The sequence below is a fragment of the Mobula birostris genome, chromosome 7 (genome assembly GCF_030028105.1).
Source record: "Mobula birostris isolate sMobBir1 chromosome 7, sMobBir1.hap1, whole genome shotgun sequence".
Lineage (NCBI taxonomy): Eukaryota > Metazoa > Chordata > Chondrichthyes > Myliobatiformes > Myliobatidae > Mobula > Mobula birostris.
In genome coordinates this window covers 48,757,633-48,772,778 of record NC_092376.1, presented here as the reverse complement: position 1 = coordinate 48,772,778, position 15,146 = coordinate 48,757,633, and the positions used below count along the sequence as shown (strand labels likewise).

Here is a 15,146-nt window from a genome sequence, read left to right as displayed (position 1 = left end):
TTGAATGATGGAATTGATGGCTTCGTGGCTAAGTTTGCAGATGATACAAAGATAGGTGAAGGGGCAGTTAGTGTTGAAGAAGCAGGAGTCTGTTGAAGGACTCGTACAGATTAGGAAAATGAGTGAAGAAGTGGCATATGGAAGGCAGTGTAGGGAATTGTATGGTGATGTACCGTGGTGGAAGGAATAAAGGCATAGACTATTTTCTAAATGGGCATAAAATTCAGAAGTCAGATGTGAAAAGGGACTAGGGAGTCCTCATGCAGCATTCTGTAAAGGTTAACTTGCAAATTGAGTCGGTGGTGAGGAAGGCAAATGTAATGCTAGCATTCATTTCAAGAGGCCTAAAATATAAAAGCAAAGATGTATTGCTGAAGCTTTATAAGCCATTAGCCAGCTCAAATTTGGAGTATTGTGAGCAGTTTTGCACCCCTTATCAAAGAAAGGATGTGCTGGCACTAGAGGAGTTTCAAAAGAATTATCCTGGGAATGAAAGAGTTAACATATGAGGAGCATGTGATGGCACTGTGCCTGTATTCACTCAAGTTTAGAAGAATAAGGGAATCTCATTGAAACCCTCCTAATATTGAAAGGCCTAGAAAGAGTGGAATTGAAGAGGATGTTTTCTGTTGTGGAGTCTAGAACCAGACGGCACACCCTCAGAATAAAAGGATATCCCTATAGAATGGAGATGAAGAAGAATTTCTTTACCCTGAGTATGGTGAATCTGTTGAATTCACAGACGGCTGTGAAGGCCAAATCACTGAATATATTTAAAGCGAGGGTTGATAGGTTGCTGATTAGTAAGGGTGTTCAAGTTTACAGGCAGAAGGCAAGAGAATGGGGTTGAGAGGGATAATAAATCAACCGTAATGGAATGGTGGAGCAGATTCCATGATATTCCAGGCATTCATCATTATCATTGTCAGAATGAGCTTGAGCAAAAGTCTGGAAGAGGTACCAAGGTGTTTCAATATGACTGCCAACATACAATTAAGAAAACTATCTAGATAAATATTTGAGGGGACACAAAAGTACACTTCACTGTAGTTCTTGTATTGGTGAAATCAATGATTTTAACATTATAATTTTAAAAGGAAGCCTTTGCCAAAGAATGCCTGATAGTATTTATGGTGTGAATACGTAAAAAGGTTGAAATGGAAGGAGAATAAGAAATAGGGGTGAAAACAAAATGTGATAGAAGACTAGGTTCTTTAACAATTAAAGAAAAATTGGTATTACTGGCTTTTGATTTGTTCCAGGGCAACAAGATGATTTTGTGAAAATATGGTTTAAGGTTTTAAACAGTCCTAGGGACATTATTTCCAAGAGTATGACAGAAGTTTTACAGCTTTACTGGAAATTGGCAAGTAAGTTAAGGAGTATATGAGGAGGAAATAGGTGGATGGGTGGCATGAAAGTGGGTGTGTCTCTGTGCCGAAGGAATTCCAAAGTAATCAGAACTATGTACTTTCACCATTGAAGGGTAATGCTTACAGCGGAACATTTGAGATGGTAACCTGAAACTTAAGTTTCCAGAAAGGGCTGGAGCAGTAGTGTCTCCATTCCTATGTATTGCCATTTACAAGAAATTATGTACCCCAAGTCTTGCTGTACAGTAATACTCTCCAGGGCCTTGCCATTTGATGTGTGTGCCTTGGCCTACTTTAACTTCACAAAATCTGTCACTTTGCATGCATCTGAGTTAAATTCCATCTGCCATTCCCTTGGCTAACTTTCTCATTTGATCTAGATCCTGTTATAACTTTAAACAACCTTCTTTGCTGTTCAATATACTATTAATTGTGGTATCATCTGTCACCTTATTAATCATGCCACATATATTTTCTTCCAAATCATTAATATATATTTAACAAGCAATAAGGGATCTAGTACCACCCCTTGGTGCAAACCACTCATTATAAATATCCAGTCTGTAAAGCAATTCTCCATTACTATCCTCTGCTTTCCACCACCAAGCCAAATTTGCATCCAATTTGCTATTTTGCCCTGGATCTCTTATTCTCACCTTCTAGACCAGCCTAGCATGTGAACCCTGTCAAAGGTCTTGCTAAAGTCCACGTAGATGATGCCCACATGCCCTTTGTCAGTCTTCTTGGTCACCTCCTCAGAAAGCTTAGAGAAGAAAGCCATGCTGATAATCCCTAATCCTTATTTTGTGTTTCCGAATAAAAATAAATCCTGGCCATTAGAATCCCTTCCAAATAACTTTCCCACCACTGACGTAAGGCTAATTGCCCTGGTCACTGGCTTGTAGCCCTTCTTAAATTAAGGCTCAACATTAGCCATCCTTCATTCTTCTGGTACCTCATCCATGGCTAATGAAGGTTATAAAAATGTCTGTCAGTGCTTAGGCAATCTCCTCCCTTGTATCCCACAATATTCTAGGATACATCTGGTCAAATCCCTGGACCTCATCTACCTTTAAGCACTGGAAGACCAATGGCATCACCTTCATAATATCAATATGCTTAGTGATATCACTGTCCTCTTCCCTGAACCCCTAGCTTCCATGCCTTTCTCCATAGTAAATACTGACAAAAAGTATTCACTTAAGACTTCGTCTATTTCCTGTGCAGTTTCACATGTAGGTTATCACACTGTTCCTTAAGGGTACCTGTTCTCCCCAGTTATCCTTATGATCATAATACACTTGCAGAATCTTTTAAGATTCCTTATACCTTTTCCAGTGTTATCTCTGGGCCCCTTTTTGTCCTTCTATTTTCCTTCCTAACTTCACTCCTAGATGTTATACCTCTCACCTCCTGATCAGAGTCTGTTTATTCCTAATCCTGCCATCTTTGTCCTTCATTTTAACAGGAACATTCAGGTTCAGAACTCTCCCTGTCGCACTTTTAAAAGCATCCCACTTGCCACAGTTCCTTTTAGTTTCTCCCAATCAACTATTGTTGGTTGATTCTAGTGTTATTCATTCATATTCATTCATTTTTATTAGGGCAATGATGTTTATGAGAAACTGGTCAAAAATCCAAGATGTAATCCAAAATTTATGTGACAAACTGAGCCATAAACATTATCAATAATGTCATACATTTCTATTCATATTGCAAAATTTTATCTGATCTTTTTAAATGAAATCTGATGTAATTGTTTTCTAATTTCCTCTTCTTCTCTTCCAGTTATTTCCCAAAAATAAACATTGGCTTTCTTACTTATCACAACAAAGGTGGAAACCATTCAGGTCATTGGCTCAATAATGGCTCCCAGTAGACTAATCTCACCAGTCCCATTGCCGCTTTCCCCTATTCCCTTCCAGAAAAATTCTGCCTCACATAACTATCAGCTCCCTTTATTGATACCTTTTGCCATTTATTTTTAAGAAATTTGTGACTAAATTACCAGGAAATAATTTACAGTAGCCAATTAACCCACTAGTATATTTGGAATATTGTAGGAAACCAAATCACTTGGAATCCCAGAGAATGTGCAAAATCCATACAGTATTTGACATCAGGTTTGAATCCCTGTCCCTGAGGCTAAGTGCTGCATCAACATTCTCCTTATATGATGCTTGAGCTAATATTCTAGTGTGTTTACTAACTCAGATAGATAATATAAACCTAGGATATCAAAGTTCATGACAATCAAAATTAGAAATTGTACCTTGAAGTTAGAAAATGCTCCGAAATCCAAAATATTTGGAGCAAATACCAAATTAAAAACTACTTTGTTTCCACAGATCAAGAAATCCTGCGCAAGTTGGAAAAGGATAAAATACTTGTCTTCACGCCATCTCGTCGGGTGCAAGGGCGGAGAGTTGTTTGTTATGATGATCGCTTCATCGTGAAACTGGCTTATGAGTCAGATGGTATCATTGTATCAAATGATAACTACAGGGATTTGCAGAATGAGAAGCCAGAATGGAAAAAATTCATTGATGAGAGATTACTTATGTATTCTTTTGTTAATGACAAGTGGGTATTCAGATTTTGATATAGAGTTTATCCTAAGTATTATCATGAAAAGTATTAATATAACATCACTTCATAATTGTATTTTATATCATTTAATTTCAGATTTATGCCACCAGATGATCCCCTGGGTCGCCATGGACCCAGCTTAGATAACTTTCTAAGGAAACGACCTGTTGTACCAGAACATAAGAAGCAGCCTTGTCCATATGGTAAATACATTTTGAAAAATAAAATTCCTGTTTATACTTCTCAGTTTCAGCTGCATAAGAACATTTAAATATTTTCCCCAAGTAAAGGGAAGCAATTCCTTCACAGTGCAATTTCAGCAGGACAAAAGTTCAAGTGCCTTGTATTTATATTTGGTATATTTGACAAAGGTTTTGCTAACATTCTTGCAGTTTATAATTATAAGTGACCTGTCACATGTTGAGTCTTGGTTGTGAGGATGATTGCAAACTTCTTTCTATATAGAGGTTTAAAAATTCTAACCAATCCAAAATTCCACATGCTTTCAAAGTGATATTAATATTTAATCCTTACAATTCAGATGAGGGAGCACACTAAAAAGAGTAGCACAGTGTCATTCCATTTAAAAGCATGAGAAATAGGAGTACACCATCTGGCCTATAGGGCCTGCTCTGCCATTCATGGCTGATCTGGCCATGGACTCAGCTCCACCTAACTGTCTTTTTCCAATAAATCTTAATTCCCCTACTATTCAAAAATCTATCTTACTCTGTCCTAAATACATTTAATGAATGAGCCTCTACTGCTTCCCTGGCCAGAGAATTCCGGAGATGTACTACTTGCAGGGAAAAGCAGTTTATAGAACATAGAACAATTATAGCACAGTATGGGCTCTTTGGCCTGCATAGTTGTGCAGACCTATATAACCCTATGCCACGATCAATCTAACACTTCCCTCCTACTCATCCCAAAACCATCCATTTTTCTTACATCCATGTGCCTATCTAAGAGTATTCAAAATATCCCAATTGTATCAGCTTGTATCACAACGCTCAGCAGCGCATTCCAGGCAACTACCATCATCATCATCATTATGCACCATGCCATAGAGTCATAGAAAAGTACAGCACAGAAATAGGCCTTTCAATCCATCTAAATTTGCTGACCCATTTAAACTGCTTGCTCCCATTGATCAGCACTGGGACCATAGCACTCCGTACCCATACCATCCATGTACCCATCCAAACTTCTCTTAAGCATTGAAATTGAGCTTGCGTGCACCACTTGTGCTGGCAGCTCATTCCACACTCTCACGACTCTCCGATAAAAGCAGTTTCCCCTCATGTTTCCCTTCAACTTTTCACCTTTCACTCATAATCCATAACCTTTGTTATAGTCCCACCCAGCTCTGTGGGAAATTACGCTTACCCTATCTATACCCCCCATAATTTTGTATACCTCTATCAAATCTCTCAAACTTTCTACATTCCAAGGAATGAAGCCCTAACCTATGAGCGGCAACACTTATTTAAAAAGAGAGCTTCGCGAGCGTTTGGCCATTGCAGAGACCCTATCAGCAGCAGGAGCAGAGCACTGCAAACTAAATAAAAGTACAGAAGAGATAAGTGGGGCGGCCAATGTCAGGAGTAGGCTGATGGCAAGAGTAGAAGCGTCAGGCTGTGGCTCAAAGGAGGCTTTGGCTCTGGGTAAGCTTCCGTTAAGGTTTTCTTTTTGCTTTTCTCTTTACCTGGTATAGTAAATGGTGGTTCTGTTTCTTCATGCCGGATGTTGGAGTCCTAGGAGACCCAGAGTCTCCCAGGGAACTACATCTGCCTGAAGTGCATCCTGCTGCAGCTCCTTGAAGACTGTGTTAGGGATCTGGAACAGCAGCTGGATGATCTTCGGCTTGTATGGGAGAGTAAGGAGATAATTGATCAGAGTTACAGGGAAGTAGTCACTCCGAAGTTGCAGGGGTTGAGTAGCTGGTTGACTGTCAGAAGAAATGGAAATAGGCAGCTAGAGCAGAAGCACCCCTGTGGCCATTCCCCTCGAGAAACAAATATACCATTTTGGATACTTATGTTGGGGATGACCTCCCAGGAGAATGCCACAGTGACTGGGTTACAGGCACTGAGCATTGGTCCGTGGTGCAAAAAGGAAAAAGAGAGAAGGGAGCGGTAGTGATAGGGGACTCAAATAGTGAGGGGAACAGACAGAGAATTCTATGGATGTGAACGGGACACCTGGCTAGTATGTTGCCTCCAAGGTGCCAGGGTCAGGGACATCTCAGATCGCATCCACGACATTTTGGAGAGGGAGGGAGAGCAGCCAGATGTCTTGGTACATACTGGTACCAAAGACATAGGAAGGAAAAGCAAATAGGTCCTGAAAAGAGATTTTAGAAAGCTAGGTAGAAAGCTGAGAAGCAGGACCTCCTGGGTGATAATTTCTGGATTGCTGCCTGTGCCACACCCCAGTGGGGGTAGAAACAGGATGGTTTGGAAGATAAATGTGTGGCTGAGAAGCTGGTGCAGGGGGCAAGGGCTTCAGATTCTTGAATCATTGGGATCTCTTCTGGTATGACCTGTGCAAAAGTGATGGGTTGCACCTGAACCTGAAAGAGACCAATATTCTCACAGGCAGGTTTGTTAGAGCTGTTGGGGAGGGCTAAACTAATTTGGCAGGGAGGTGGGAACTGGAGTGATGGGACTCAGGATAGGACGGATGGTAAAAAAGTAAAGATAGCATGCAGTCAGACTGTCAGGAAGGGCAGGCAGGTGATGGGACATAGTTGCAGCCAACAGGATGAGTATCAGTACATTAGGGATGCAGAATCAGAAAGGGTAGCAAATATGGTACTCAAGGTGTTGTATCTAAATGTGTGTAGTATAAGAAATAAGGTGGATGATCTTGTTGCAATATTACAGATTGCCAGGTATGATGTTGTGGCATCACTGAATCGTGGCTGAAGGATGGTTGTAGTTGGGAGTTGAATGTCCAAAGGTACACTTTGTATCGGAGGGATAGGAAGGTAGGCAGGGGGGAGGCGTGGCTCTACTGGTAAAGAATGGCATCAAATGAGTAGAAAGATGTGACATAGAATCAGAAGATGTTGAGTCCTTGTGGGTTGAGTTAAGAAGCTACAAGGGTAAAAGGACCCTGATGGCAGTTATATACAGGCCTACCATTACTGGCTGGGAGGTGGACCACAGATTACCACAAGAAATAGAAAAGGGATGTCAAAAGGGCAAAGTTATTATAGTCATGGGAGATTTTAACATGCTGGCCGATTGGGAAAATCAGGTTGGTAATGGATCTCAAGAGAGTGAGTTTGTTGAATGCCTAAGAAATGGCTTTTTAGAGCATTTTGTTGTTGAATTCTAGGGGGATCAGCTATACTGAATTGGGTGTCATGTAATAAACTGGGGATGATTAGGGAGCTTAGGGAAAAAGAACCCTTAGGAGCCAGTGATCACAATAAGATCGAGTTCAACTTGAAATTCAATACGAGGAAAGTAAAGTTTGACTTAGCAGTATTTCAGTGGAGTAAGTGAAATTACAGTGGTATGAGAGAGGAGTTAGCCAGGGTAAATTGGAAGGAGCTGCTGGGAGGGATGTCAGCAGAGCAGCAATGGCATGCACTTTTGGGAAAAATGAGGAAGGTACAGGACATGTGTTTTCCAAAAATAAAGAAATACTCAAATGGCAAAAGAGTGCAACCATTGCTGACAAGGGAGGACAAAGCTAATGTAAAAACAAAAGAGAGGGCATACAATAAAGCAAAAATTAGTGGGAAGATAGAGGATTGGGAAGTTTTTAAAATTCTACAGAGAGCAACTAAAAGAATTATTAGAGGGGAAAAGATGAAATATGAAAGCAAGCCAGCAAATAATATCAAAGAGGATGGTAAAAGCTTTTTCAAGTATGTAAAAAATAAAAGAAAAATGAGAGTGGATATAGGACCGCCAGAAAATGAGGCAGAAGAAATAATAACAGGGGACAAGGAGATGGCAGATGAACTAAATGAGTATTTTGCATCAGTCTTCACTGTCGAAGATACTAGTAGTGTGCCAGATGTTGTAGTGTGTGAAGGAAGAGAAGTGGGCACAGTTACTATTACAAGGGAGAAGGTGCTCAAAAAGCTGAAAGACCTAAAGGTACATGAGTCATCCAGACCAGATGAACAGTACCGTAGTGTTCTGAACGAGGTAGCGTTAAGAGATTGTGGCGGCATTAGAAATGATCTTTCAAAAATCATTGGACTCCGGCATGGTGGTGCCAGAGGACTGGAAAATTGAAAATGTCACCCCACTCTTTTAAGAAAGGAGGAAGGCAGCAGAAAGGAAATTATAGACCAGTCAGCCTGACCTCAGTGGTTGGAAAGATGTTAGGGTCAATTGTTAAGGACGAAGTGATGGAGTACTTGGTGACACAGGACAAGATTGGACAAAGCACGGTTTCCTTCAGGGAAAATCCAGCTAGACGGACCTATTGGAATTCTTTGAGGAGATTACAAGTAGGATCGATAAAGGGGATGCAGTGGATGTTGTATATTTGGACTTTCAGAAGGCCTTTGACAAGGTGTCACACATGAGGCTGCTTATTAAGTTGAGAGCCCGTGGTATTACAGTTAAGTTACTAAGATGGTTAGAGCATTAGCTGATTGGAAGAAGGCAGTGAGTGGGAATAAAAGGATCCTTGTCTGGTTGGCTGCCAGTGACTAGTGGTGTTGCGCAGGGGTCGGTGTTGGGACCACTTCTTTTTGTGCTGTATATAAATGATTTAGATGATGAAATAGATGGCTTTGTTGCCAAGTTTGCAGATGATACAAAGATTGATGGAGGAGCAGATAGTGTTGAGGAAGCAGGACGCAGAAGGACTTAGACAGATTAGGAGAATGGGCAAGAAAGTGACAAATGAAATATAATGTTGGAAGATGCATGGTAATGCACTTTGGTAGTAGAAATAAATATGCGGACTATTTTCTTAACAGGGAGAAAATCCAAAAAATCTGAGATGTAAAGGGACTTGGGAGTCCTTCTGCAGAACACCCTAAAAGTTAACTTGCAGGCTGAGTCAGTGGTGAGGAAGGCAAATGCCATGTTAGCATTCATTTCAAGAGGTCTAGAATACAGGAGCAAGAATGTGCTGCTGAGGCTTTATAAGGCACTGGTGAGGCCTTGCCTTGAGTATTGTGAACAGTTGTGGGCTCCTCAATTTAGAAGAGATGTGCTGGCATTGGAGAGGGTCCAGAGGAGGTTCACAAGGATGATTCCAGGAATGAAAGTGTTATCATATAATTTGATAGTTCTGGATCTGTACTCACTGGAATTTGGAAGGATGGGGAGGAGGGAATCTCATTGAAACCTTTCGAATATTGAAAGGACTAGACAGAATGGATGTGGGAAGGATATTTCCCATGGTGGGAGAGTCTAGGACAAGAGGGCACAGCCTCAGGATAGAGCGGTGTCCATTCAAAACAGAGATGCAGAGAAATTTATTTAGCCAGAGGGTGGTGAATTTGTAGAACTTGTTGCCACGTGCATCTGTGGAGGCCAGATCGTTGGGTGTATTTAAGGCAGAGAGTGATAGGTTCTTGATTGGATATGGCATCAAGGTTACAGGGAGAAGGCTGGGGAATGGGGTTGAGGAGGAGAAAAAAAATAGCCCAATTCTGCTCCTATGTTTTATGGTCTATTCAGTCTTTCCTTACAGCTCAGGTCCTTCAGACCCAGATGCATCCTTGTAAGTTTTCTCTATACTCTTTCAAATGTATTTACTGATTTCCTCTATGTAGATGACCAAAACTGCACACAATACTCCAAATTAGGCCTCACCAGGGTCTCTTTCCCAGACCCTGATTGTTCTTGGCTTTTTCCTTGTACAGAAGTGGTTTACTATTGTGTTCCTCTGACCCCAGCTATTATCAATATTCTTCAGAGAGCGTCTCCCTGGCATCAATGGTCACATAACCAGGACTTATAATATACACCAGCTGCTCATACGACCATGGCTTCATGTGACCCTCATCAGGGGCTAAGAAGGTACTACAACTTTCCCAAGGGTGATCTGCAGGTTAGAGAGGGAAGGAACACCTTACACTTCCTCTGGTAGAAACACATCTCCACTCCACCACCCAAGAAAACTACCACTTGCTGTGTATGTAAAAAAAAAAACACCTAACTTTGACATCTCCCCTAAACTTTCTTCCAATCACCTTAAATGGATCTCTTCTGGTAAATACCTTATTGATCCCAAAGGAAATTACAGTGTTACCTTAGTGTTACAAGTGCACAGATATACAAATATTAGAAGAGAATTAAGAAAAAATACAAAATAAGTTACCTCAAACAGTCTAATAGGAAGGGGGGTGGGGTCATCACTTCCATGGCTATAAGTTGACTCATTATAGAGCCTAATGGCTGGGGTAAGAATGACCTCATATAGAGCTCTTTGGAGCAGTGCGGTTTTCTTAGTCTATTACTAGAAGTGCTCCTTTGTTTACCAAGGTTACATGCAGAGGGTGAGAAACATTGTCCAGAGTTGCCTAGATTTTGTGTTGGGCCCTTTGTTCTACCACAGCCTCCAGTGTATCCAGTTTGATTCCTATAACAGAGCCAGCCTTTCTAATCAGTTTAGTGAGCATGTTGGCATCATCCGTGTTGATACCATTACTCAACACACAACCGCATAGAAGATTGTACTGGTGACAACAGACTGGTTGAACATGTGAAGGAGAGGCCTGCATACTCCAAAGGACCTCCAAAGGGTATTAGCTATTGCCACTCTGGGAAAAAGATGCTGGCTGCTTCTAACATTCTTATACACCTCTGTCAAGTCACCTCTCATCCTCCTCCTCTCTAAAGAGAAAAGCCCTCGCTCACTCAGCCTTTCCTCATAAGACATATTTTCTGATCTAGGCAGTATCTTCCTGGTAATCTCTTCTGTGCCCTCTCTAAAGCTTCCACATCCTTCCTTTGATGAGATCAGATCTGAACATAATACTCTTAAGTGTCATCTAACCATAGAGCTGCAACATTACCTCACGGCTCTTGAACTCAATACCTCTGACTAATGAAGATCAGCATACCATACGTCTCCTTAACCACCCTATCGATTTATGCGGCAACTTTGAGGGATCTATAAACCAAGATCCTTCTATCCTCCACACTGCTAAGAATCCTGCCATTAACGTTATACCCCACCTTTAAGTTTGATCTTCCATAGTGTATCACTTCACATTTTTCTGTATTGAACTCCATCTGTAATTTTACACCCAGCTCTGCATCCTGTCTAGATGCAATAGTAATCCTCAACAACCTTCTACAGTATCCACAATACCACTAGCCTTCATTGTCATCTACACACTAACTAACAATCTTCCAAGTCAATTACAAACATCATAAAGAGTAGGGATTCCAGAACAGATCCCTGCAGAACACTACTAGATAACCCTCTGCTTTTTGTGGGCAAGCCAGTTCTTAATCCATGCAGTCGTTTCCATGGATCCCATGTCACAAGACTTTCTGGATGAGCTTACCATGGAGAACACCTTACTAAAATCCATAGACACCACATCCACTATTTTACCTTCATCAATATGTTACTTCCTCAAAAACCCAATTAAGCTCACGAGGAATGATCTACCACTCACAAAGCCATCTAACTATCCCTAATAAAACTGTCTCCAAATCCTCATAAATCCTGACCCTAAGAATCCTCTCTGTTAATTTGCCCACCACTGACTTAAGACTTACTAGTGTCTGACTCCCAGAATTATCCACATTATTTTCTTGAATAATGGAACATTTGCCATTCCCCCAATCCTCTGGTATTGCTCCAGTGGCTAGTGAGCACGCAAAGATCATCAGTGCCCTGACAATCTCTCCCCTCACTTCCTGTAGTAACCTGGGGACTCACCTATCCCAATATCTTTCAAAAGCTCTAACACTGCCTCCTTCTTAAACTCGACATCCTGAAGCACATTAGCATGTTCTACATTGACTCCCGTGTTTGTCAAAAGTCCCTCCCACTGGTGAACACTGAAGCAAAGTATTCATTAAAGATCTCCCCTACTTCTACCTCCAAGCACATTTCCTCCTTTATCCCTGAGTGGTCTGTAGTCATCCTCTGTATAGAATGCCTTTGGGTTTTCCTTAATCCTACTTACCAAGGCCTTCTCATATCCCCTTGCTCTCCTTAGCCCATTCTTTCTTATCAGCTCTTTTCCCGGCTGCTTTATAACTCGAGCCTGGCTAATTTTTTGCTTCCAAAACCTTAAGTATGCTTCCTTCTTCCTTATAAGTAAATGTTCCACCTCTCTTGTCAATTATGCTTCCTTTAAATTGCCATCCTTTCCCTGTCTGAGTGAGACAGACTTATCCAGAACCCCATCCAAGTGCTTCCTAAACAATCTCCACATTTCAGCAGTGCATTTCCCTGAGAACATCTATTCCCAATTTACACTCCCAAGTTCTTGCCTCATACCATCTTAATTAGCCCCTTCCCCTACTAAATACATTCCCATACCATGTGGTCTTGTCCTTGTCTGTGGCTATGCTGAAGATCAGAGAGTTGTGGTCACTATCTGAAATGCTCACCCACGTAGAAGTCTGTCACTTGATCAGGTTCATTGCCTCCTACTAGATTTAATAATGGCCTCTCTTCATGGCGCGAGTGTGGAACAAGTTGCCAGCAGAAGTCATAGATGCGTATTCAGTTGTAATATTTAAGAGAAATTTGGATAGGTACATGGATGGGCGGGATTTTGTCTTGTAGATGGGACTAGACAGAAGATCAGGTTGGTGTGGACTCATTGAAGGGACTTTTTCGGTGCTGTAGTAACCTATTCCTCTATAACCCCAAGGCATTTCCACCATCTACAAGGTGTAGGTCAAAAGTGTGTGGAATGCCCTCAGTCTGCTTGGATGAATGCAGCACCACCAACTTTTAAAAAGCTGAAGACAGCCTGGTTAATGACCTAAACATTCATTCCCACTGCCATTGGCACACAAGAGCTGTAATGCTCACTTCAGTTACTTTACCAAAGGATTCTGAAAGAACCTTCTAAACTGAAAACCTCAACTATTAACAGAGAAAGGGCACAAGTGCATGGGAACACCACCACCTTTAGGTTCTGCTCCAAAAGTCACATCCACCTGATTAGAAAATATGTCACCACTTACTGCAGCAATTCAAGAAGGTGGTTCGTCACTACCTTCAGGGCAACCAATGATGGGCAATAAATGCCCATCTTGCCATCGATATCCATATCCTGAAATTAAAATTTGAATACATGAGGATGTGTATTAATGATATGTTGCAAAATGGATAAAACTTAACCTCTGCAGTGTGAATAACCAATATCTAATCCTTGATCAAATAATTGATACAAGCTGAAGTACACTGCCATGGCTCACTTATGTCTCTTGAATTTTAGATTACTTCTCGGATTTTTTTGGCTACCTAGTAAAAATTATTAGACCATAAGATATGAAAGCAAAATTAGGTCATTTGTCCCACTGAGCTTGTTCCGTTGTTTCATCATGGCTAATCCATTTTTCCTCTAATTCATTTCCAGTGAATACAGGCCCAGAGCCATCAAACACTGTTCATAAGACAAGATTGAATAATCTTGGAATCATTTTCATGAGCCTTCTTAGAACCCTCTCCAGTTTCAGCACATCCTTTCTAAGATAAGGGGCCCAAAACTGCTGACAATTCTCCAAGTGAGGCCTCACTAGTGCTTTAGAAAATCTCAATATTACATCCTTGCTTTTATGTTCTAGTCCTGTTAAAATGAATGCTAACACTGCATTTGCCTTCTTTGCCACAGGCTCAACCTGCAAATTAATCTTCAGAGAATCCTACACAAGGACTCCCAAGTCCCTGTGTGCCTCAGGTTTTTGTATTTTCACTCCATTTAGAAAATAATTTACCCCTCCATTTCTTCTTCCAAAGTGCATGACTATACACTTCCCGACACTGTATTCCATCTGCCACTTCTTTGCCCATTCTCCTAATCTGTCTAATTCCTTCTGTAGCCTCTCTACTTCTTCAAAGCTACCTGTCCCTACACGTATCATCATATCATCTGCAAACTTTGCAACAAAGCCATCAATTCCATCATCCAAATCATTGACATCTAACATAAAAAAGAATCAGTCCCAACATCGACCCCTGTGGAATAGCCACTAGTCACCAGCAGCCAACCAGAAAAGGCTCCTTTTATTCCCACTCTTTGCCTCCTGCCAATCAGCCACTGCTTTATCCATGCTAGAATCTTTTCTGTAATACCATGGGCCCATAGCTTGTTACGCAGCCTCATGTGTGGCACCTTGTCAAATGCCTTCCGAAAATCCAGTTACACAACATCAACCAATTCTCCTTTGTGTAGCCTGCTTGTTATTTCTTCAAATAATTCCATCAGATTTGTCAGGGAAGATTTTCCCTTCAGGAAACCATGCTGACTACGGCCTATTTTATCATATGCCTCCAAGTACCCTGAAATCTCATCCTTAACAATCCCCAACATCTTCCCAACCACTGAGATCAGACTAACTGGCCTATAATTTCTTTTCTCTGCCTCTCTCCCTTCTTGAAGATTGGAGTGACATGCAATTTTCCAGTCTTCTGGAACCATTCTGAAATCTAGTGATTCTTGAAAGATCATTACTAATGCCTCCACAATCTCTTCAGCCACCTCTCTCAGAACCCTGGGGTGTACGCCATCTAGTCCAGATGACTTATCTACCTTCCAACCTTTCAGTTTTTTTAAGAAAGTTCTGCCTAGTAATGGTAACTTCACACATTTCATGATCCATGACACCTGGAACTTCCACCATGGTGTTAATGTCTTCCACAGTAAAGACTGATGCAAAATACTTATTCGGTTCATCTACCGTTCCCTTGTATCCCATTACTACCTCTCCAGCATTGTTTTCCAGTGGTCCAATGTCCACTATTGCCTCTCTTTTACACTTTATGTATCTGAAGGAATGTTTGGTATCCTCTTTAACATTATTGGCTAGTTTACTTTCATATTCCATTTTTATCTTTGTGACTTTTTTAGTTGCCTTCTGTTGGTTTTTAAAAGCTTCCCTATCCTCTAGCTTTCCACTAATTTTTGCTGTATTATATGCTCTCACTTTAGTTTTTATGTTGGCTTTGACTTCTTTCCTTTATCTTTCCTTTAGAATACTTCTTCCTCTTTGGGATGTATCT

At 41.0% G+C, this 15,146-nt stretch overlaps 1 protein-coding gene across 2 annotated transcripts in view; it reads left to right on the top strand.

The window, feature by feature from the left end:
- The window catches only part of LOC140200178 (probable ribonuclease ZC3H12C), a 105,746-nt gene that overhangs the window by 85,760 nt on the left and 4,840 nt on the right, over positions 1 to 15,146 (top strand). For both annotated transcript variants that reach the window (XM_072263098.1, XM_072263100.1), the window contains exons 4-5: positions 3,722 to 3,956; positions 4,059 to 4,165. In XM_072263098.1, the coding sequence (XP_072119199.1) occupies positions 3,722 to 3,956; positions 4,059 to 4,165 (342 nt within the window). The remainder of the gene's footprint in view (positions 1 to 3,721; positions 3,957 to 4,058; positions 4,166 to 15,146) is intronic.